Here is a 26511-nt window from a genome sequence, read left to right as displayed (position 1 = left end):
TAGCTACTTAATCATTCAAATTGAAGCTTGTTTGTGTAACTCGTTAAATGGACTTTACCTACTGCTCTAAGATTGAGTTCGAACGGTTGGAAAAAAATACGTAAAATCCATTTGAAAATTGAAACAAACTAACAAGCCGGAAGTATTAAATTAGAATTATCATGCAGTAATGAAAAGAGAATTTGGTATACTTGCACATACAAAATCAAGCTATTAATTAAGGCAATGTCATCTCTCATTATGTTCCATATATAAAACCTAAAACATAGAGAAACTGAGTTAGGTTGAAGGAGGTTTACAAATCTAAAAGTAAAGAAATGAAAAGAGTCATTGATTCTTTTCATTATAACAAGTTAAAAATATATAGCAATAACTATAACTATAGCTAGCTGGCTAGCTCTAATTGTAAATTTGAAACTAATTAACCTTTGTATATGTCTCTAGTCGATGGAACGACACAAGGGGCAAGGGCTGTGTTTGTTATCAAACCATTTGTCTAAGCAACCTCTGTGGAAGTAATGCTTGCAAGGCAACTCACTAACCTCTTCATTGGCTTCAAAATGACACAAACAAATGGAGCACCCCACCATAGCCACACTTGTTCTTCCTCCTATGTCATGATTGTGGCATAATGACTTGTACTGAGTTATTGACACCCTCCTTTCCCATGATGATGATGAACTAATTTCATCATCATGTTCAATGTTTGAAGAACTACTAGCAGCACTGCCACCAAACACTACTTGGAGCATGGATCTAAACATGCTCTTCAACAAAGCCACTGAGAAAACTGTTTATCACAAGCACAAGTAGCACCCCTTCAGATGCACTAATTGGGAAATTTGAGAGACCCATAATTGATAATTATTCTCAGTTTCTCACTAACACACAGCCACAAAATTGGTTTGCTACTTAACACAAATTAATAAGGAGAATGAGACTTGACCCAACACAGGACAACCCAACATATATAACAAAAAAACACAAACCAACCTACTTGCCTGATAAACATTACATGTTATGTTAGAATTTATGTATGTTATAGTAATATATGTGTGTGTGTGTGTGTATGTGTGTGTGTGTGTGTGTGTGTGTGTGTGTGTGTGTGTGTATAGAGAGAGAGAGAGAGCCTATAGTGAATGTAATTCACATATTCTAACTAGTGAATACTAACCATGGTTGATGGTTCTATTGGGTGCTCCTCGTGTACCTCTGGTTCAATCTTAAACTAAAGTGGAGTATGTTGTTCCTATTTCATCATTAGCCTGCCATTACCATTCTTATATGTCTACTTGTGTGTGGAATTTTCATATTTTCTAATGACACACATATTTGGTATATAATGCATGATTTGAAACTATTCTCACATTTCAAGATAGTGATTTCACAGATGTTTATTAGTACTAACTCGTAAGTCAGTCATATGTACAATTTTTAAGGCGATACTAACTTAGTAAACTAAAATATCTAAAACCAATATCAACTAGTTCAAAGAATTCAAACATAATACAATAGAAATCCTCAACACTAACACTAAACAATCATCAGTAACCCTAAACAATCAACATTAACCCTAAATCCTAATAACAAACATTTTTTAAAACAAAATAATACTCATTTAGAGTTTTTTTTTAAAAAATGTACATACTGATCAAGTTGATCCGTATGAGGCTTGCAGATCTACTTAATCCTTAAACCTCATGAATCAACTTGATCCATATGTAGAAACGTACTACCTACTTCATCCGTAAGGCTAAACCTATTTACTAAAAACAATTGCGGATCAAGTACATCCGTAACAAATTCAAAACAAGCAACGCAATGGACAACCATTAAAGGGGTGATGAACCTTACCTCAACGGTGGAGCAACGTCAACAATGCTGACGGAGGACAAGAACACCCAACAAAAATGACCACAAATGGAAGAAAAGAAGACCTGTGGCGCAAATGGGAGCTTCTGATTCTGGTGTACGGATAGCGTGAAATGGTGCTGGGTGCACCAATTTTTTTTAAGTTAAGTGGAAGAATATTTTTGTCCTTTCACATTAAATGTTGGGTGCACCAGCAATATTGCTGAGCGCACCTAGCATCACCCCACCAAATTTGGGCTATGATTTGGAGTTTTTTTTTATATTTTTTCAGGAAAGTCTCAACATTGATGCCAAATATTTATGTTGTGTTTAGATACACATTCCACCCATGTTGAACATGAAAATTACACGTTCCAATGCAGAAAGACATTGGAACACGGAAACAATTCGGCTGTTACTTTTTCCGTTGCATCGAAAGAGACGCGTACACGAACACACTTGGTAGTAGCTTTCTGTGCCTTAAAAATCACTTGCTATATATTTTTTATCTTTCATATTGACCAATCTTAAACGTAAACTTACATTATGGACTGGTTAAATCTTTTACATTCCGGATCGGCCAATTTGAAAGGTAAAATAAAGAATAAAACATTCCATATTGAGGCATGAAACATGTTTCCCAATGCATGAAGCAACAACTGTCGGAAACATTTTTAGAGGAGGGACTCACTCATTCTCTATGGCAACACAATTGTGCAGTCTCATTTTTAGTTATTATTCTGTCACTAATGAATAATAACTGAAATCACAGTCAAAGTAAATATTGCTTTTGAGCAAGCATTAATTGTCCAAAACAAGTAATACACAAGCATATATCATCATACACAACACAAATAACTCTGATTTTCTGCACCAGATGACAGAACTCATCACTCATCAGCACACAAAAGGACCATCAACATGGTCATCACTGCAGTAAAGTCCTGGCCGTTGTTTGAAACCTCCCCTCTTCAGCTTCTCCCTTGCCTTCAAAACAATCTCTTGATTTGTGACAGCACCATCACTCTCCTCAATCACAGCCTGTATTGCATTGCTAAAAGCTCCATAAGCACTGGCAGAGTTACCTGCTGGACTTGCATCAGCAGAAGTTTGGTCTGTTTGACAACCACTCATCAGAATTCCGCCGTCTGAAAGGCGCGGCTTGGCTGAACTTGTTCCAGCATATGCCTCATATTTGCTTTCAACCTTTGTCTCCATGGCAGGTTTTGCATAACCACCATCATCACTTGAATCAATCTTTTGCTTGAGAAACTCTTGGGCAAGACTACCCACTAGCCCCAAGATTCCACCTTGTTTTCCACTTCCACCATCCCCTTGTTGGAGTTTATTCAAGATAACCTTCATGAACTTCTTCACTTTAGGGCTAGCATCTTCCCCAAATATGTCATAAAGCGAGAGTCTCAATTTCCCAACATCTATATCATTTTTCCCAGTTTTCTGCTTGAGTATGTCTATGATGGTAGAAAGTGGCAATGACCTATTCTTTACATAGCCATGGTCCACATGTGGAAGCTCAATGTCCCTATCATCATCAGCTTCATGTTCATGCTTGTGTCTATGATGGCGCAATGCTGAAGGGATATGAACTCCACGAGATTCGATGGCGTCCTCAACGGAGCGACGAAGAAAACTGGATAATCCAAAGCCAGAACCAGAACCAGAATGTTGTTGCCCTTCTCCCTTTGTGCTAGTTCCTATCTGCTCCTTAGCTCCATCAATTAGGCCACCACTATGGCAAGAATCTGATACTATTGTGAGCTTACATTCTCTAGGGACCCCATCTACAAATTCTCTGAAGTCATCATCTGTTACATGTGGAAGATATAAGGTTGGTTGGATCGTTAAGAGTGATGGGAAAAGGAGAAAGATCGAATATTTGATTTCTTTTGCTAACAAAAACTAACGATTAACTGATTAAAAAAAAAATAACATCTGTTACTTGCATACAAATAGTCTATTACTTCCCAAAAGAAACACACAAATTCGTCTACTGAAAAACAGAGAATAATACTTATCAATTAAGTTGCTAAAGTGGCCTGAGAAAAAAAATCATCCATAAAATGTATCTTTGAAGTTCTTGTACTTTAGTTTTACTCTAGAGACCAAATTTTGACACCAGTTTCTGAGAAACTTCAAGGAAATTATACCCACCCGTTACAAAGTGACAAACATTATCATTGTATACACTATTTTATATAATAACTGTTTCTAATATCTTTAAGTGTTTTCACCCGTATACCTTCCGGATCTCTTCATCTCAGATCGAAACAGGGAGATCAAAAATAAAAATTTAAATGAACAATGCATTTAACTAAACAGAAAAGACCACATGCGCCTAAGGTTTAGAGCATGTTTTATAGGATAAATTACCGGATAATATTAATAATTATGATTTATTTTACATGTACAATTCAGTTTGTCCCAATCTCAACTATTATTTTTCTTCTTATAAAAAACCAATTAATTTTTTTATCCTCTAATAGACCCAAGACAGAGTAGAATGTGAAATTAAGCTAGACATTGAACAAAATAAAAACAGTGCAAGAAAATGAGCAAAAATATTTTTTGAATAGCAAAATCTATATTCTTTTTTTAGTTTTTAAAACATTTATTTTTTTGTCAACATCAATCTTCTTCTACGAGAGTCAATCATGTTCAAGCCAGATAAAATGATGAATGACAAAGTTCTTCATTTTGTATTTATTAGAGTTGCATACTAAATAATAAGTTAAAACAAGTGTGTCACTTAATTTACACAGGATCAACCCAAAGATAAAACAACTAAAACACCAAACTTTATGCTCATCAACAAAAATATATTTTTTAGTTTGGATAAAGCAAAAAATGTGACAATTTATTAGAAAAAAAGTCTCATTTAAAGTAAAACATATTTTTTCTTAAAATTTGCTTTTTCACTTATCCTCGGTCAACCTGTATCCAGATGTGATTTATTTCAAAATTCATAAACCAAAAAGTGAAACATGGCAAAACTAACCAGTGATGAGGTTCATATCAGAAGGAACAATGCATTCATCAAAGCCAGTGTCATCATCCTCTCCGGTTTCCGCGGGGAGGCGCGTGCCATGTCCGCTGTAATGCACGAACAGCACGTCCCCCGGCCTCGCCGATCGTATGAGTCTGGTCAGCGCTGACCGAATGTTTTTCCCCGTGGGCTCCGTGTAGGATTCGTCCGTGTCGATCAAAACGGTGATGTCGTCTTCGGAGAAACCGTATCGATCGATGAGGCAGCGGTGCATCCTCCACACGTCGTTTATGCATCCTTTCAGCTCCGCCTTTGTTCCCGGGTAGTTTATTCCGATCAAAACGGCTTTTTTCGCCATTATGCCAATCTCGCACTGTCTCTCAGAGAGAATGGAAATCAGGTATGACTTATGATTATGACTCTCTCTCTCTCTCTCTCTCTCTCTTTCTCTTTACTTTCTTTTACCTCAGAATTGACGAAAGCAGCAACAAGGAAGAGTGTTTGTTTACCTTATACACTTATAATACTACCTCCCTCCTGTATATTTTTGTTTTTTGACAAATTTATTTATTTCTTTTTTATAAGACGCGTTTTGAATTATTTTAGAAATTCATTACCTTTTCTTTTTTTTTTCAAATTCTTAATTTCTTTATAAATTTTTAATTAATAAATCATAAATGTTAGATATTAATAGAAAGCAAAACCAATTAGTAATACAAATTGCAAAAAGTAATTTTCGCATATTAGTTAATTAGGTAGACAAATAATTAAATAAATGAATCTCAATAATTAAGTAAACAAATCTAAAAATAATTAATAGTATTTTAAAAATAATAGTTTTTTTTATAATTTTAATGTTTTTTTAGACCGTAAATTTAATGTTATTAACTATAGATTAATCAATTTTATTAATTAATATGATTTTAAATTAAAATTTTCTTATGCATAGCGAAAGAGTTACTTACATGTCATCTATTTTTTTCTTGTGTATTATTATTATTATTATTATTATTATTATTATTATTATTATTATTATTATTATTATTATTATTATCTCTCGTTGGTGTTGCCGTGTTGGCATAGTGTTGGACGAAACACACGTTCGTATTTTATTATTTTCTCTGTGCATTTAATAGTTGTTGCGTGGTGGCGTAGGCATTTTAAACTCAAAATAATAATGGTGTCATAATGATTGAGAGCGTTTCATTTGAGCATTTTAGTAATTAGTTTTAGAAACTGAATTGAATTTGGCATAGGCAAACCAATGATGTTGGATTGTTGGTTATGGGTTTTGTTTGGTGGCAAATCCTAGTTTGCACTGCTTTTGCTCTATTACTTTCTTTTCAAACCGAGTATTCCATTTATTTTTGAAGTGAGGATGACATTTCATATATAGAGAGAACAACAAAATAAAGTGGAATATTATTGTTTTATATTTTATGCATTTTTTATTGTGCTTATAGTAATTTTTTTTGTCAATTGATGTTCTTATTGTCCGGTGTGTCCTTTTTATTTGTAGTGATACTATTTAAGGTAAATTGTCCATAGCTTAGGCTATACGCTAATTTTGTAGTATGTCGAAATGTAAGAAAATAAATGGTGATGAAAATTGGTGAAAATAATGGTTGACAGAGAAAAAAGAGTCTTTTTTTTTATGAGATAAGAAATAAATCAACCAAAAAGTTCAGAAAATGGAAAGGTAATTAGATTGACAAGAAATTCAACTAGCAGAAATTAGAAGTGGGAGAACGTAAATTGACAAGGACTTAAAGATGAGAAAATGTAAGTTGTAGTAGACAAGTAAATTTTGAACAGTGAATTAAAGAACATGAAAAAGGGGTTTTAATAATATCAAATTGTACAGTGAATTAAAGGGATTAATGCTGTATAATGTGAGAGGTCTAACTCAACCCAAAAATTAGTTAAGAGTTGAGGATTGTCTCTTATTTATATATTTTAATTTTATTTTATTTTTAATCGATGTGTGACTGAATTTTTTTCAACACAACCAATTATGTGAACGGAAGTGTCTAATATGATGATTTATTATCATAAATTTATTGTAATGATAATTATTTTCTATTTTTCCTGTTGTAATATTTTTTGTTAGGCCCATGGTTAATTGTTGTCTACTTTATAAGAAATTTTGTATTTTTGATTTAATAAGTTAGAAATCACTTTAAACATCTTTATTATAAATTTTTTATTCAAACTAAACTTAATCTGGCATATTTTTTCTCCTTCTATTATTTGAACTTTTGTATCTTAATAAAAATTTTCAAATATTTTCTAACAAAGATAAAGAAACCAAAGTCTGGTTGAAAAAAACATCTTCATTAAATTTGTTATTAAATATTTATTATGTAAAAGCTTAAATTATAAGTTCTTAAAATTAATCAGCTATTCAAAAAAATATATAATCAACTATTTGTGTTTGGTTATATAAGTTAATTACTAAGCGCTTACACAATTTTAAAATGTGCATTGTCACAAAAACACTTATAAGATATTGTCTCATTTTTTAAAATTTTAAAAATAGATTAACAATTAAAACTAACTAAATAATTAGTATATTAACATTATTTACCTATGTTTAGTTTTTTTTTTAAATTCAGTATCACACACGGAAAGTGTTATTAAAATTTAATAATAATAAATTTCAAAATTTTAAAATCATTTCCATAAAAAAATTGGCCTTTCACATCAATAATTTTTTTAAAAAAATTATTATTAAAAATACAATTAAAATATAAATTAATGGATTAAAATTAAAATCATGATATTAAACGAATTCATCATTTACATTATAAATAAATAAAAGTATATAAAAATAAAAATATTATAAAGTTCGACCTGTAGAAGAAACATATAAAAAAATTAGCAACATATAAAAATATGTTTATTTAAATAAATTAATTGTTTTAGAGAAATCAAGGAAATATATAAAAATATTAACAATGAACAATTTTATTTTGTGTATAATTTATTAAAAAAACAATTTACTAGCAACGAATAATTGATAAAATATAAAAATAAACAACACGCATGTTCCATATGTTTGACCCTGAACTTATCAAATTAAGTTAAAAATATCTTATGGATTAGCCATTGGTTGTACTAGGCAATGAAATCTAGAGGGGGACGAATAAATTTTCCAAACGTTTTTTAATCTTTCTCAAAATCCCAAATGATATTCATATTCTTCTCTTTTGAAGATCAATTATCCAAATCAAATATCAGACTTTTGATCTTGATCAAATTGAAAAATATTTTCCAAATCACTGGATCAAAATCAATTGAAAGCAAGACTGAATTCAAGGAATTGAATAGTTGAAATAAAATAAGGAAATAGAGATTAAAGAGGTAAGGCAATATATACTAATTCGGTCAAGAGTGATCTACATCTAATTTTTCTTAACAATGAAAATATATTGGAGGAAAAGTAGAAAGATGGATGACAGAGTTTGAACGAAAATATATTATATATGGTAGGTAACAATGAAAATATGTTTATTAATTATTTTGGTTTTAATTTAATTTTTAGGTTTAATTTCATCTTTTTATTTTAAAAGATTTACTTTGATATCTTTATTTATTAAATTTAATTTGATCTCTTTATTAGTAAAAGGTTCAATTAAGTCCTATATTTCTTTAACAATGGATTAAATTTAGTTTTATTTTTCTTCCATTTACTCTGAATATTTTCAAAAAATGGGATTAAATTTGATTTTAAATGAGAACACATTAAACCTATTTTAAAAAGTAAAGCAACTAATAAATACTTTTAAAAATAAAATGACCAAATTGCATCTTATAAATAAATTAAAAACCGACTTAAATATTTAAAAAAAATAAATTAAACCTAAAAATAAATTAAAAGAACAAAATACTAATCAAACAATAAAAATATATTGCAGGGAAAATAGAAAGATGGATGGGAGAGTTTGAATGGAAATATATTCTAGGGAACCGAGAAAGATGGATTGATGGTTTGAATATCACTACTGTTTGGATGTAACTTTTTTTTTTAAAATATATAAGATGTTGGATGTTTTTAGAGGCATCAAACTCAATTAATTACACAAAAACTACCTAAGAAAGTAGATTGTTGTCACTACACTAAAACTTTGACCTATAATCGCCATCATCATGAAAAAATGGGTCTTCTTGTTTAAAAACAATATTTTAACCTACCTATGAATTTTAGTTATTTATTTTGTAATAAATTCACACAAATAATTATTGCATGAACCTATTCAAAACCAACACATATGATGCATAGATCTTGTTCTGAAAACATGAGGTACTAACAAATTAGTTGCCGTAAAAATAAAAAATTCAAATTTAATATAAGAATATACAAAAGTGTGACCAATTAATCACGCGAACCATTTAATGACAAATTATTTCATAAATTTTGAAACTTAATATCAAATTAATTCTCTAGAAAATGCAAACAAGGAGGGTGCATATGGTAAGGAGGAGCACGAGAGTGTTAAGGGTGAAGGTGGGAGAAAGAATGGAGGTTGTGGATGGTGAGATGCAACATGGGAGGTTGCTAGGAGGGAAAAAGGGTGAAAGAAAGAAGAGTATTTTGACAATATAAAAAAGACGACTATGAAAGAAGTTGCGCTAAGCCTTTAGGGTGTGGTGGGATCTTGAGGGGCGAGCATGTAACACATTAGGAAACTTTGTCATTTTACTTTGGATTCTTCTACACCTTTTGAAGCAAAGTTGATTGGTGTTATTACTATCATTGAAGTGCCTTGTAGTAGAAACTGACAATCCTTTTGGCTAGAGCAAGACTTTGCTCTAATTGTTCAAGCTGTAAATAATTATTCTTTAGTACCCTGGGTTTTGAGAAATAGATGAGCATGTTGCATGCATAGCTTATCTCATCTCAGATTTATAATATTGCACATTTAATAGAAGACACTCATTGTGTATATAAGACTGTAAATTTTGATGTTGATAATAGTCAATCTTTTTGGTGGGACATTATCCCCTCCTTTTGCAAGGAGTTTTTGCTCATGATATTTGTGGAATGCCTTAGTAGGTTTCTTAATTGACTGGGGTTTTGGTACAGCCCCCCATGTCCGATTATAGTCTCTTTTTATTCATTTATGAATTTTGGGGTCTTTGAGGTGTGGGATTGGTGAAAGGGAGGGTTCTAACCTAGTTGGGATGCTCCTATTTCCCTTGATATCTCTTTTTCACCCCTTTTCTGGATTGCTTGAGTTGTTTTATGAGTTGGCCTAAATGCATTGGTGGTTTGAACTCACATTGCAATATGGACAATTGCTTTTTGCACCCTTTCTTGCTTCTTGTACCCCAAAGGGCAATAATACCCTTCTTGTTGATGGCGCAGATGACAACATCGGAGGGGAGGGGTTGAGTGGAGGTGGAGGTGGTAGAGATCATTGTGATGAGGGACACCCAAAAGTGAAGGGTTAAAACGGGGTGGGAACTAGTGATGATGGGTTTCATCATCTTGGTGGGAATGTGCGTCTTTTTGGAGGGTGCAGGAACAAAAAGGTGCAAGAAGTAAAAGCCTGCAACTGTTAACAAATTGTTCTATTTGTATCTCTTATTTTTCCCATCAAGCACCCATTTTGTTTCATACTTCTAAGACTAAATTACCCTCTTCTCTCTCACATTGATTTTCTTTCTCATCTTCTCTACAACTGGCTTTACACCTCTTTCTCTTCCATCTCAACACCCCTTCACCTCTTGCATAATTCCCTTTCCTTTTCTTCACCAACTTCTTACTTCCTTCCCTTTGTAAACATCGCACCCTTCTACTTTTTGTTTTCAGTGAGTGCAATGGTTGAGAAACTTATTTCTAGAATGTATAAAATGCATGCAAAAAAATTATATTGAGGCCTTTAAAAATTCTTCGAAAATGCATTCTGAAAATTAATTTTTTAAAAACAGGTGTATTTGTAAAAATAAAATAAATGAAAATGCAAATGCAAATAGGGATGAAAAAAGAAAGGGGGTCTACATCTTAGCACACAAACAATAATGCCCCCGAGTAACTTGAAAGTCCAGTTTGTGAGAGTGTACACGACTGTATTCAATTTATTTTTAAGACTTAAAAAAATATTTAAAATTCAATAATTAATAAAATAAATTAATATAACATTGAATCTAATCACTTAAGTAAGCCTAAAAATTATATTTACTACAGGTACAAATATGATTGAGGAAATAACTAAATTAAATTTTTGAGCAAATTAGAGTAACCTCTTTTAAGGATTACTCTAATTACATATACATTTCTTTCTTTTTTTCCACCTTACACAAAATTCCTAAACTTTTACATTCACGTTAGATGAGCCTCCTCTATTCCCCAAACCGGAATTTTTTACCCAAATAATATAAATAAAACAAAAATTTACGGAAATGATACAAGTCAACAATTATTTATATATATAATATAATTACTGTGCATAAATGAAAAATCGGTTTCCCAAACTAATTTCTCGCCTGTTATATATTTTTTTCCAGTTTAATGTTATTAAATCAGTTTTTTTTTCTTTTTCTAAAGCACCTTAATTTCTCAGGAAACGATGTCGTACTTCATTTTTTCTTAAAGACAATTTAGAAATTTTTTGTTTCTTTTTTTTGTATTTATTTATTTGAGTTTTTTGTTCTTCTTAATTTTTATTTATTGTACTAACATTATAAAAAAAGAGAGACTTCTATCAATTAGTAACTATAATTTTTTTGCGTATTTAAATAAATTATTTATAACAAAAATATTAGAACTACTATATTGAGTGAGCCTAATATCAACTATTTTAATAATCTACAAAAGACAAATTTGAATTCAAGGGTAACTTACGACTGTCACACCACGTTATATAATAGATCGAGTATCAAGTAAATACATAATAGATATGAATGTTCTTTGAGTAATCCTCCTTTGTCATCAATTACATTATATTATGAGGTAGTAGAAAAGAAAACAAATTAGTTATAAATCTCCCTAACAAATTAGACAAGTATATTCATTACTATAATATGTTACATCTTGCTTCTAATAGGTAAAACATTGACAGAGTGCTTCATTAGACCAGGAATATGAACATTCATCATGTAGTCTTTCCAATTAATGTTCTCTGGATCAAAGTCAAATTCACCATCCACATTAGCAACCCCTTTGTTACTATTCTTAAACTTTCAGCATTCTTGACGTCGAAGCTGTTTAAAATACATTTCAAAGTTAATATTAGTATGTGCTTCAAAGAACTGTTACCAAATTCACTAAAAAAGAAAGTATACATTAGTGTATAGATGAATTTTATGAAGCTATTGATTAAATATACATGGTATATGGTACGTACATGCCCTTGAAGAGGGAATAAGTTTTGTACAAATCTTCAGTTTTCTTCACCAACTTCGACCCCTTAATAGAAAATTAATCAAAGACAAAATAAAATGATTAGTAAAAATAAAGAAGAAAAACTACATGTTAATTAAAAAATGCAATTTCTTAAATCATGAGTTGACATATGAAGCTTGCAGCAATTTGTTATTGCTCATGTGTGATGTAGAAAGGTTTAGTTAGTGACATGTCTTGCAGGGGCTAAAATAGGTAGGACAACTTATTAGGCATATGAAGTATAGATTCTCATATTCTAAGCGCCAAATTTTGGTAACCAATTATTCTTGACATACGCGTACTCCAAATACTTCTATTTTTGAATAAATTATTTTTTATTATTAAAACATCGTTAAATCATGAGTATGATAAATAGTACTTAATCTAAAGTTACTTGGGATTCATGAAAGAAATGTACCTTATTTTGATTGAACTCATTTGCTCCTGTTATAGTTAGTTTCTTGGTAACAGCCATTAGCTTTCCATATTTATCAACACATGGATTTTTTTTGAAGTAGTAATACATAGCATCTACAACATCAGTTAATTTGATAGGATTTCTCAATGAAGATCCAATATGGTACACCAAATTTTTGGACAGACCTTTGGACAAAGCCATCAATGCCACTATCATGAAATTTACCACCATGTCTACTGGAATCTGCATCATTATTACAAATTAATTAACTTTTAAATGCTAAAATAAATATTTGTGTAGAGAGATATTCTACAAATTAACATAATAAAAGATTCATAGTAATTTATGTGTAAAACTCACCAAATCTAAAATTGTTTCTGAATTTCCAACAAAGCTTGTTAGTATTCCCTGACCATAATTAACCACCACAAAGTCTATAGTTCTGTAGTAACAAAATTGAATTTTTACTAAATTTTTCAACTTACTCAAATAATTCTTTTATTTATTATATATATATATATATATATATATATATATATATATATATATATATATATATATATATATATATATATATAATATGTGATAAATTATGCACCTGACACCTTCAATCCAACCTGGAAAAGGTTCAGAGTGTGTGCTGACGACCGTAGTGGGGCGTATAACGAACAATGGGAGAGTGTCTTTCATTTTCATTAAAAGTATTTCTCCCATTGCTTTGGTGAACACATAGGTGTTTGGCCAGCCATGTAAATTTGCCCTAGAATATCAACAAACTAAGGTGAAATCAAGACAACAGAAGTTAAAATCCATGTAATTCAATGAAGTATATGGTGAAGGATGCGCTTTGCATGGCCCCATGTCAATATATGTATCATAATTAGGGACATGGTATGAACAATTCATACAATAACTAGTTTCATCATTTTATATTTTTTTTTATTGTAAAGTATTCATTATTATAACGAACTTTACCCTTTAGACCATCACCTACCTAAAAGTCCAACTAGGCCTTAGATGCATCAACAATAAAACAAATGCAAAGTACACTCTTGGTGCTCATTGGAAAACATACATAGCAACAAAGATTAAGAACATATTGTTTACGCAATGTTTAGTTTCATTAATTAGCATTATATTCAAAACTATTCGCCATGAGAGAACAATGCATTTTGCAGGAGCAAGAAAAGACAAGACATATTAATATGTAAAATGTATCATCTACATTCTACTAGACAACAAACAATAAAAGTGATTTAACATAATAAACACCATAATTGTGATACTTCAAATTCCATTGTCATTTATCATGTCAACTTGAATGAAAAGACTCTCAATTGATTAAGAGAGAAAAAATTTGGCACATAAATCCGCCTATAATGTAAACAGTCCCATGATCCAACTCCATCAACCCAATATGCAACAATAACTAACTATTTGAAATTTTTAAAATGAAGAATTATACTTAAAAAAAAAACTATCTCCACTTACCCATTTATGATGCTTACATAATAGAGAAAAAATTGGTAATCACTAGTCATAAGTAATTTTCGCATCATTTTATGTGAGGTAGAGACATGCAACTTACCAAAAGCTTGATCATTCACATCATCTATCAAAATTTGCCAATGATGGGGTCATCAATAAATTTTTTTAAAGTAAGAAGGCTTTATCAACAACATTAGTCATTGATATTCAGAAATTTTCTGTATGATGACATCAACACACTATCAATGGTACAACACATTGATGATGTCAACATTTTTTTACCAACATCTTACCAAGAGTTGTTGCCTATAATGTCATGCTAACCATTAGAAATAACCATTCTCACCATCTCAATTTCTTAATTCAATTTAACTCTTTAAAATATTTTATTTTCTAAGGTTCAAGATTAATCAATAATTTCATAGTTTATAGAGTTATTTTGAAAACACTCAATGTTAAAAAAAATTGTACCGACACATTAAGTTTTCAAGTTTTGTGTGGGAGACATTTGGACGTTACTTGAAGAATAACTTAAATGCTTACTATTTTGTAACTCATACATTTAGGAATTCAATTGACATTTATTTTTCTTTTGAGCTATTGAGAGGACATAATTATTTAGTGCTCCTATAGTCCTATTATTGGATCAATTTTGGGAAGAAAATTAGTTTATAGTAATTATTATGATTATGCTTTTAATGTTAAAAATTCTAGCTCTTTTGATATGTTCCCCTCCAAAACACACTTCGTTCTATTTAATTAGATTTTAGTTTTGTGTATAGTTTATAGAAATGGTTAGAGACTCGGTTATCCTACTCATTCTATGTACACACGCATAACACATTATTAAGCTAGTTAGGTTGGCTTCATTCTATTAGATTTTAGTTTTACTTATATAATTTTACTAATATATAGGGTTCTTGAATTGGGTTCCTAAGCTCAAGAATGGTGTCCATCAGATTTATTATTATTCTTGATTAAGAATTTTTCATACTAGAGGTTATATGTTAAGGAAAGAATTTTCAAGAATTTCACTTTTTAAAAAAAAATATTATTTTTAAAGTCATTTAAGAGAGATAAAGGTCATGGGTTTTTTTTATGCAAGTAAAATCCTAAAATCCCAAACTGAATTTTATCATTAGAACAAAAAATGATAATTTTTAGTATCCTTATGTGATATGATCAAACTAAAAAAGTGATCCAAAAATCCAAAACAAATCTTCCAATAAGAATGCTCTTATGGACTTTGTTACTCTTCTCAATAGTAAATTAGTTAGGTCAACTTCATTATGTTTATTTAGATTTAAGTTGTCCTTATAGTTTGTAGGAATTGATATTGGAGACTAGGTTATCCTTCTCATCCTCCCTCCTCTCTCTCTCCCACTATCTATCTATAGAGAGAAGAAGGGAGATAAATAGATTTTGGTTTAGAAGTTATAAGTTAATCATGTTCATGAATATTCATCTGGTATTACTTCTCTCATAAAGTTTTGAGTATAAAATATGTTCAAATATTGTTTTTCATCCTCACTTGAAACATAGAACAAGTCAAATTCACAAATTACCTTGCAAGTCCAAAACTTTTCATAACCGATGTGATTACTTCTTTATCAGTGTTATGTGCTTTGAACTCTTTCAGTTTTTCTTCAATCAACTGTTTTTCTAACTCGATATCTAATTTTGTAGATCCTTTTTGCATTCCATTGACATGTAAGGGTTCCTCAACTATAAGTCCTTCGGCCTCCCCACACACGTAGGCTAATTGAAACAAAAATATACACCAATTAGTGTAGGTACATAGGTTGTAAAGAAATCCATAGGAAAACATATGAAATGTACTAATAAAATTATGTCATCCTAATCGAATATGCCTTTTTCAAAATAAGAAGTGCGCTTTAGAAAGTAAAGCATGAAGTTTTAATTATTAATTAAAAATTAACATAAAAAGTGTGATAAAACAAATACACATGCATAACAATTTATAAAGTTAATAAAAACTAATTTATTGATTTCTCAATTATTTGTCATAACTTCATATTTTACCCTTTAAGATTCACTCTTAATTTATAGGATTGAAAATTTAAGTACGATTTTAAGTGTATGAGAAAAGTTGATTTTATTGACCAGATAATTATAAACTGATAAATTTATGTAAAATCATATATATTATTGATTAGATTTTAATGACTATGCACTATCGGTATAATTATGATTTTTAAGATGATTATTATTAAAAAAATATCATGTATAATAATTTGTGATGTTAAAACTAATTTATATTGTCAGACTATGAAATTGATACTTGTGTTTGCTTCATATGTAACCATATTATATATATCTCTTTGAAAATTATACTCTCAAATACTTCACTAATGCATATCTATGAAGTATTAAAGTCCTTATGAAAGAAGTTATAAAATTTAAATACAACTAAATATCATGGGTTGCAATTGAAGCATATTTTGATAGAAAAAAAAAATGCTATAGTAGTTAAAGTATTCACATCGAAAGTTACTTGAGTTTATAACTATGTACCAGTAGATACATGGAGAACAATCCCTAATTTATGACAACTTTTAGCGAAGTTCACAACATGAAAAGCTCCCATCGTGTTAGTACCTATCGCAATATCATATCTGTAGAAGGTGATACATACATTCAGGTATATGTATACGAGGTAATCTTTTCAATTACATAAATTCAAGCTAAAAAAGAGTGTGATATACTAACCGAGAAGAAATATTATCTGTTAAAATTATCTTCTTTGTATGCTAATCTTTATCTAACCATTTAAGTTGTTGAAAAATACTAACAGCATATGATGCATGAGTAGAATATTCTTTTATTATTATAAAATTATTTTTTAACATTCATTTTCTATCTTATTGATAGCATAAACTTTTTTTGATTGAAATGATGGCATAAACTTCCTTTTTTTTAAAAATGGCAACATAAACTTCTAAAAATCTATATTAATACTTTAATTTCTTATAAATAAAAATTACACAAACGAGTTTCTTTTTTTGTCTTTTTTTCATTAATGACGATTAAGATTATTTACTTTTTTTTTATATACTGAGGAGGGGCGACAAAGCCCCAAAAATAGAAAACTACAAAGAAACAAAGCATACCCTACAAGAGGGATAGCGGGAACATGCATTACCACATCAAACTTATGAGCTAAACTGGCTAGGAGGCCAGATACTGAATTCATTTCCCTATACACACAAAAAATTCTTAACACCTTAATCTCTAGACATCCATTGACGTACGATTTGAACCTTTACCTATTTTAGAGAAGACAAATCTATATTTATTTATATGATTACAAGTAGTGTTATATATTTTTAAATTTTAAGAGGTTATTTTCAAAAAAAATTATCATCTACATTTTGAAGTAATTTTTATAAAAATAATAACTTATTTAACTTAGCTCCCTACAAATGAAATGGCCATGCCAACTCGTTTATACACAATTATGTTATTTAGGATTCGATTCCTCTACTTTAATCGATTAAAAAATATCAATAGTTGATATTACACTTATAAACAAAGCAAATCGTAAATGAAATGAAATGTTAGTCATTAATTTTCTCAATTGAAACACAATTTCTCATTTTAGAAAAGTAAAATTCTATTATTTACCTCTCGTTAAAATTGGTAGTTGCAGCGGTGTGTACTATAACATTTAACTCTTCAAACATCTGGCTCCTCATGTTTTCGTCTTTAATTCCCAAGTTGTTAAGAGAAACATCACCAGCAACTGCTACCACTTTCTTTGATATAAAAGAACCAAAATCTGCACCCCACTTATCACGTAGCACCCGAAATATGTCCTTCCCAATGACCTGCGCGTACACACACATATATTAATTAAATGTCTTGTAAATTCATATGTTAAACAGTTATAAAAAGTTGCGTGGCTACCTCATTTTGCAAGCGGTGAGTAGCTAAATAAGGATTTGATGCTCTCAATAGAAGGTATAACTTTTTTATGTCAGGTTGAACTCTTAATATCTTCTCCACAGAAACTGCACAAACAAAACATTCATAACAAAATTAATGTTATTAATCTTCTTTCTTATTTTTTTTTAAGAATCAAAGATAAATATCAAACAATTTAAAACAAATAATACATATAAATTAACCAATTGAGTTAAAATTTCTTTTTTTAATTTATTTTAACATATACAAACTTACTAGTGATCTATATATATATATAGAGAAAAATTAACTTACACTAAAAATAATTCATGTTATACTTCATCCTTATTATTTATTTCGTTAAAATCTAATCTAATGATTATAATAAGTTACTAATCTTATTTATTAGATTTTAAGAAAATAAATTATAAGAATAGAATATAATTTTAAAAGAATTATTCTTTACCTAAGTTTGTATATGTATATAGATCACTAGTAAGTTTGTATAATTTATTATACATATGTATAATTATACATATGCTAAATTTTTATTATAATAGTTCCTAATATGTATAATTTATTATTTTCTAGTATACTCACTTGTTTTTTAGTTAAAGTAGGACAAGTTATAACTAAATATTAATATTATTTTAAAATACCACATGTACAGTGTAGTTTGCCATTAGGTTACCCGCTATTAAACTATTATTGGATCATCTATGGATGTCTAATCCTTTAATATCTTTTGTCTTGAGTTAACTTTTAGAGTTGAATTATATTCAAATTAAAATTCTAAAATAGATCAATTTTCAAATTATTTTCTTTTTGTATTGTATTGATTATGAAATTGTTTATCTAATAATTCTTTTAAAATTATACATATGCTAAATTTTTATTATCTATATTTAATATATTATGAACAATGATTTTTGTTTAAATATTGTGTAATTCAATCAAGTAATATATTTATTATTTTATATAAATAAGGAAATTACATATAATTTACTTTTATTCAATAAGTTTTGAGTTTGCTTCTGGTGATGATTAGGGGCTCTATGGACACCTTGGCAATTCTTTCTTGCCTAATAAATAAATAAATTTAATTTTCTAGTTCATTTTAAATTTTTAATATAATATGAACAGTTATTTTTTATTTTTAGTATTTTCCATTCAATAAATTATTGTTAACATTTTTTGTAAAATTATAATTTACATAGACACTTATAATTTAATTTTAATATAGAACCTGTAATATTATTTTTACATTTAAATTCGTTAGTTTTGACTTATTATTATATAATATATTTTTAATGTATCACAAAACAAATATTTTGTCTCTAAAGTAAAAAAAAATTATTTGTAATATAAAAATAATAATAATATTTTTTTGTTTTTCTATCTTTACATAATTCAAAAGTAATATAAAAAATTAATTTTGTCGTGAATATATTAAATATATTTCGTTACTAATCATTGTTTACATATAAAATAATAAATACATATAATTTATCATGTATATAAAATAAAATTTATATGTAATTACCTTTAAAAAATATTTAGTTAACAAAAAATTAATGATTTTTTAACAAAAATTATTGTTCATAATATATTAAAAATAAAAAAATATAAAGTAAGCTATACATAATTACCTTATTCATGGTAGATATTAAATACATTACGTAATTGAATTAGACACAATAAATAACTTAATTATCTTATTTTAAAATTTTCTTTATTACTTTAATTATGATAATTAATATGATTTATTTTGTTAACTGTGTCAGCACTAAACTTAGGATTTATTCACCAAAAAAAAACTAAACATTTTTTTAGGAGAAAAAAAATGTTAGGATCTAAAAGTAACAAAATTTTGTAAAAAAAAAAAAACAGATAGAATAGAACCATATTTGCATGAACTTTTATGTGACAAAATAATTACATCAACTCAAAACACATTTAAACCTTTAATTAATTATAGAAAATGCTAAGGTGAAAATCATTTTGAAAAGCAATATAAACCGATCTTGACTAAATCATATGTAGCTACATACGAAGCATGCACATAGATAACTTATAGACTGCTTTATTTTAATCAATAGTTTGGCGTGAGTTGAATTTTGAAAATACAAATTTATTAAATTTTGTTAAGGAGAAATTAATCACCCTTAATGATCCTTTCCAACTCAAATATGAATGCGATTGATAAGACTCCAACATAAAATAAATTCACATGCATGTGCATCGTTAGTGTGAGAAAGAAAGAATCATTAACCTTTTCCTACAAATCCCGTTGCACCGGTAACCAAAATGGTCTTTCCTTTGAGGAAGTCATGAACACTTTCAACCTTAGCCATAGGTAGATTGTTGCAGCTAGCCAACGATGGCTTAGAGATTTGAATATGTTTCTACATACATAAAATTCTATCCAAATTAGTGTCTGTTTATACCAAATAATTACTTTAAATTATTGTTGTTATATTTTAAAGTAACTAATTTAAAAACAAAAGTTGTACATAAGTAGTAATATAACATTTAAACTTTCTGCTTAATATCAAAATTAACATTTATTTATTAAAATTGTATAACAACTAACTTGTTATTACTTGATTTTAAAAATATAAAATAATTTTAATTATCAAAGTTGTATAGTAAATAGCATTGGTGTAATGAATTTAATTCTTCATTAATAAATATAATTGTTAGAAAAAAAATTTGATCAACAATTATTTTAAAATTAAATAGCATGAGAATAAAAGTTGTGTAGACATGAGAGTATAAGAGGTACTCAAGAATATTTTCTAATAATCTCCTAACAAATATAGAATAATACCATCCACACCTTTATATTTTTTGAATTACAAGATAATTTCGTGAAATAAACATCCTAAAATTTTGTTCAATCGTGGATGTTTGCTCAAGTCAGTTATGAACACTACTACAAATATTGCCTTTTACATCACCTGTGCTACGACGGTTATTTAGATAACCGATTTAAATAGTGACGCGGTGGCATTTTTGCAATTATTTTGAAAAAAATTACATTTTACGACATACATTCTAAGGCGGTTATTAAAAACCGCCTTAGAATGTTATATTATATAAAATTTACGACGGGTTTTAGTGTAAAACCGTCGTAGTTGGGTTAAAAAAAAAAAACAAAGCCCGTTAAAACCTTCCCCTCTTCGTTACTGAACCCTAGCCCCTCTCCCTCCCTTTCCCTCAGATTTCTCACTTCCTTTTCTCCTTTCCATTTCTCACCTTCTCCCCCTCTCTTCATCTCTTCTCTACCCCTTTTTTGGTTTTCCTTACTCTTACGAATCAAAACCCGCAACTTTGGACGTCGTTGGAGGGCTTTCGTCGCTACCCACCATAACTTACGAGGTAAGTACTCTAAATTTCTCATTTCAGGAATTTGAAGCCTGTGCTTTGGCTAAGTTTTTTTTTTTTACCTTTACTCACATTTTTTTACCTCTTCCTTTGTTGATGTTGATTGCGATTGGGTTAAAAATATTGGGTGAGGTCTACATCATAGCTATGTTGCTAGATTTTTGTTGGTATGAAATTAATTGAGCGAAACTAATTGGATGTATATTTGCTGAGTTTTTACAATAATCAATCCATGTTAACACCCGCTTTCCCATTTTGATATTGCTCATTTGAGAAAATCAAATGATTTCGGAAAAAAAATACTTTTCGTTAGGAAAATCACAAACAAACATTTATTCTTTTGCTTTTTCTGAATATTGCTCCCATAGCAGTGATGACTCTTGTCAAACCGTGAGAGAAGAGAAGATTTTCATAAAAAGTCTCATGTTGGTGACCTTCTTTCCCCTCATTCTTCTTTTCTCTCTTCTTCTACACTGTTTCAGGGGTGACCACTGGTAGCAAGGTGTATTAGGTCCAATTCATAGTACCTGAAAGCACACTTTACTCAAAGTGGGAGGAGGTGTTAGTAGGTATGTGGTAGCATAAATTTAAATTGATATTTGTTGATTGTTAGTACTTTTTTTTGGTAGTTAATGGGTTGTATTTATCACAATTCATGTTAACTGCAAATTTGCAGTCTTGTTTGATTTCTTCACTGATATTATGCATATAGTCGTGTTTAACCATCTTTCGTGGCATTTATTTGTGTTCTATTTGATTATGTGACTGCTCCGGAATAGAGTATTTATGCAATATCTTGATTTATAGCACCAGAAATGGTAATGGCAACTAACAAAGAAGAATTAATTAACTCATTGGAATGATTGTATATAAAGAGATATTGGTGTGACACCTGTTGAGAAAAAGATAACTAAAAATTGATTAAGGTTATTTCAACATGTGCAAAGAAGGCTATTGAAGCAAATGATGAGGAGAGTAAATCACACAGTTTTAAGCTCTGTCAAAAGGGTAGACGGAGACCAAGAAGAATATTGAAAAAATTATTAAAAGAATGTCAAAGTGAATAATATTTATAAGAATTTGGTTTTTAATTGAGTTCAATGCTGTCATGTGATTCATGTAATGGATGCCACCTAGTGAGATAAGGTTATTGTTGTTGTAAAATTCTCTCATTTAGCAGCTCTTTAGTAATTTTTGAAATGTAAAGTCTCCATCTTAACTCTTGAACATATATTTTAGCTGATAAGCCTTTTTAAACTTGTTTCCTTAAGTATTGAACAAATATATTTTTCCTGTTATTTCCTTAATGGTGAAACCTTCTGAAGCTGAAAAGAACCTTGTTCAATCTAATGCTTTTGGTGGAGCAGCCGGTGTAACTGGCCCCTATGGAGCTGTGGACCGAAAATTGTATGTGGGGAATCTTCACTTCAACATGACTAAGAGTCAGCTGTGGGAGGTATTTTACTTTTGTTGCTGTCCTATTGGCTGTTGTGGTGAGGATGCAGAGTTTTGGCATGTTTCTTGGTCTTTGCTACATTTATTAGGAATATGAATGCACATGATTATATTGAATACCAATAACTTGACAAATCATATCTCCTTAGAAATATTCAATTAAGTTTCTCTTATCCGGATCTAGTATAATTTAAAGACAGTATAAAAAAGATACTTTGTCCTAAAAAAAACTTCTTTTCGATAAAAAATTAAAAGCAGTCTCTGAGGGCGGAAGACATTTTCAATCTTGTATTTTCTTCAGTTATGTTTGGTTACATTTTATAAGATTTGAATTTGACTAGTAACTTACATAATTCTAAATGCCATTATTGTACGTTTTCCTAAATTATAATTTTACGACTTAATATATACTTTTTTTTGTTTCCTTTCTTGCTCTTTTGGGGTATGAATCATATGATCATGTGTTATCATAAGAAGAATATGCATAAGTGAATTTGTAAAACTTTTCTCATTTTAGTTTCTCCAGAAGCTGATTTTTAACTTGTGCATAAACTCGGTTTTTCTTCTTATTTATTTCTCGCATAAGTGCTTATGGAGATTTGTTCACCATTTGATCGTGTTGGTTTTTGGTTTGCATGTTTAACACTCATGATTCTTGGTTTCCAATGATTGAGTTGGTGTTTAATTAATTATTGTTCTGCAGTGCACGATAAACTAATTGCTCCCAACAACGGCTCTGCTTTGAATGCTATTTATCACCTTGTTTTTCATTTGAAAACATTGTTGTTTGGTCGTTATGACTAATTGTAAGCATTGTTTCATGTATTTGTTTGGGATTCTTTCCTAAGTTTATTAATCATTGATGATCTAAATTATTTATTTAGTTTGGATGACTTATGATTTTTTATTCTTTAGTTGACATCAAAATTAAATTATATCATTCAAGAACATATTAAATCAATTTCCCCCAAAATTGACTTCAATTTTGTGCCATGGTTTTAATAGTGTTAGTTAGGTGTCATTTATTTTATTGTTTGCCAAGTCATGGAGTGATTCCGTGGGGAATTCAGATACCGAATTATCTAAAAATCGCAATTATATCATTGAAGACACTGCATTCAAAGTCGGTTATTACATAACAATCGTCTTTGAATGTTGAAGCAGACAAAGAATTTAAAGACGGTTATTTTCTAGCGACCGTCTTTGAATGTTGTCTTACACAACATTCATACACAACATTCAAAGACGGTTATTATATGATGACCGTCTTTGAATATCCAAACAGATGCAGCATTCAAAGACGGTTATTATGTAATGACCGTCTTTGAATATGCAGCATTCAAAGACGGTTATTATGTAATAACCGTCTTTGAATGTCCAAGCAGACATATCATTCAAAGACGGTTTTTCAGTAATAACCGTCTTTGAAATTTTCTAACTTTCAAGGACGGTTATTATAATAACCGTCGTAAAAAGCACTTTTGTTTCAACGACGTTATATACAACAACGGTTGTAAACCGTCGTTAAAAGCACTTAACAACCGTTGTAAAAAGTCATTTTTCTAGTAGTGGAAGCAGAATTATGGAGAAATTATAAAAACAAGTTAAAGAAAAAAGATAGAAAGAGTTGGCTATGTATTTATAATATCGTATTATATTACATAAGTTAAAATAGAAAGATGACATACCCAAGTTAACCCAGATGAATACCCAAGTTGGCAAAATTAAAGTGAGATGAAGTTGCAATTTGAAAATGTCTACCACACCACCTCCATCCAACCTTATTTATAGACAGAGAGAAGTGATTCATCCCATGTTATCTTCTTATCATGATTGCCTGTAGTGTACGGCGGGAGCTCTTTTTTTCTGAATGTATGTGGAAGTAGCTAGGCACAATAATAGTTATAATACAAAATTATTAAATTCATATTTTAAGCAAAATTATGATAAAAATAATTAAATCATAGATGAGTTATAAACAAATATAAATGAATTTTTATATTATTAAATATGCTTAAATATATTTATAGTCTTTAAAAATATATTTTTATTAGTCCCTTAAATTTTTAAGAAGTTGCTTTTAGTTTCTATTTGTTCATTGTGTTGATATCTTCATACTTTATGGTGCTTTTAACAACCAAAATTTATTTTAAAAAATTCTGACAATTTTACTGCCAAAATATTTTATTTATAGTTTAGCGATATTTTTTACATATTTTACATATTTTAAAGAAGAAAAATAAATACATGAATGTTGAATTTTTTTTCCTTTTTTATATATTCGGATACTTTTAAATTTTCACAAATTATTTTACATAAATTAAATTAAAAAATTAACGGTGTAAAACCATCACAAATTATGATATTATTAACATAAAGAATAATAGTCATTAAAAATAACTTTTAAAAAATGTGAGTAACTAATAAAAATAGAATTTATTTTGAAGGACTAAAACAATCATTATTTAAATCTAAATAACTAAAATTATATTAAATAAGTAACTAGGAACGTGTTAAGTTTTGGAGGTTTAAATATGAGATACAATTTAGTATAAGTTATCGCTGTTTAATTTATTTTTCTAGGCTTTATAAGTTTCAGAATTATTAATTAAAGGTTCAAAATAAAAAATTTGGTTCTTAGTAATTAATATAATTCATTTAATTTATCTATTTGAATATCTATGTATATATATAATAAATGAGGTTTGAAACCCCTTAAAAACAGAGGCTTTAAATGTTTATCGTTGTTCAAGGAAAAATTATATTTATGGTTTCCTTAATTGTTTTTCATTTTTTATTTTGGTCACCTTTTAAAATTATTCACGTATTTTATCCTCCTATTTTATCTAATCATACAATCTTGATCCTTAAGTTTAGATTTAGACGTTAACTGTTACAAAGGAATGTTAACTACCATGTGTCACGTTCTGATTGGACGATAACTGTCACGTATCATGTTCTGTTCTGATGTTGTTCAAATTAGATTACTTTCAATGGAAAAGTTGTTCAATGTTATAAGTTTTCACTTATATTTAACCAATCTTTGGTTTCTTCTTAGCACAACCCTTATTGTTTCTTTGTATCTTTATCCTTATTGAACAAGAGATTTTGTTCACACTCCTTATGGGCCAATAAGGCATAAACTGCTCACAAAAGAATGAACCCCTCAACGACTAAGGATGCAAAAGGTTAGTTATTTAATGCTATATTTCCTAGAAAATATTCAGACTATTTTTAAATAAGTTAAGAAGGAGAAAAAGTTAGGAGGTTAAATTTAAAAAGCAAACATGATTGAAAAAAAAAAAGAAATTAACCGTATATGAATTATTTGCTTATGCTCATTCTCTTTTCGTTTCAGTATTTGGTAGGATCATAGCTAACAACTCATTAATTTGAAGTTCTCAAATTTAGACACTAGTTACTAGAGAGATTTACTAGACACTACTTACTATCCTCAACTTTAGATTCTAATCTGGGTTGAGTGCTGAAGCAAAGCCAGCTTGGCATTGAGTTCATTGTTTTGGTGGTGAAGGAACAAGAGATGGTGAGGTGACATTTTGTTGCATGTATATTAATGTGCGAAAAGAGACTTATCAT

At 29.2% G+C, this 26511-nt stretch overlaps 2 protein-coding genes and 1 pseudogene across 2 annotated transcripts; all 3 read right to left on the bottom strand.

Moving 5' to 3' along the window:
* Positions 1–440: 440 nt before the first annotated feature.
* LOC100794519 (probable E3 ubiquitin-protein ligase XERICO) lies at positions 441–855 on the bottom strand (annotated as a pseudogene).
* A 1503-nt stretch (positions 856–2358) lies between these two features.
* On the bottom strand, positions 2359–5364 carry LOC100527809 (putative metacaspase). The gene is made up of 2 exons (NM_001250818.2): positions 4868–5364; positions 2359–3677 (listed from the first exon to the last, which is right to left on the bottom strand). Exons 1-2 carry the CDS (start codon positions 5211–5213, stop codon positions 2749–2751), a joined length of 1275 nt encoding a protein of 424 aa, NP_001237747.2. The 5' UTR covers positions 5214–5364; the 3' UTR covers positions 2359–2748.
* Positions 5365–11772: 6408 nt separating this feature from the next.
* On the bottom strand, positions 11773–24688 carry LOC100804063 (probable fatty acyl-CoA reductase 5). The gene is made up of 11 exons (XM_026129457.2): positions 24603–24688; positions 20345–20477; positions 18076–18179; positions 17794–17996; positions 16684–16784; positions 15714–15906; positions 13259–13420; positions 13021–13102; positions 12661–12903; positions 12205–12266; positions 11773–12061 (listed from the first exon to the last, which is right to left on the bottom strand). Exons 2-11 carry the CDS (start codon positions 20424–20426, stop codon positions 11953–11955), a joined length of 1341 nt encoding a protein of 446 aa, XP_025985242.2. The 5' UTR covers positions 20427–20477; positions 24603–24688; the 3' UTR covers positions 11773–11952.
* Between the last annotated feature and the right edge of the window lie 1823 nt (positions 24689–26511).

Source organism: Glycine max, chromosome 8 (genome assembly GCF_000004515.6).
Source record: "Glycine max cultivar Williams 82 chromosome 8, Glycine_max_v4.0, whole genome shotgun sequence".
Classification (NCBI taxonomy): Eukaryota; Viridiplantae; Streptophyta; class Magnoliopsida; order Fabales; family Fabaceae; genus Glycine; species Glycine max.
Note: the sequence above shows the minus strand (reverse complement) of the source record. Positions and strands in the feature narration are given on the sequence as shown.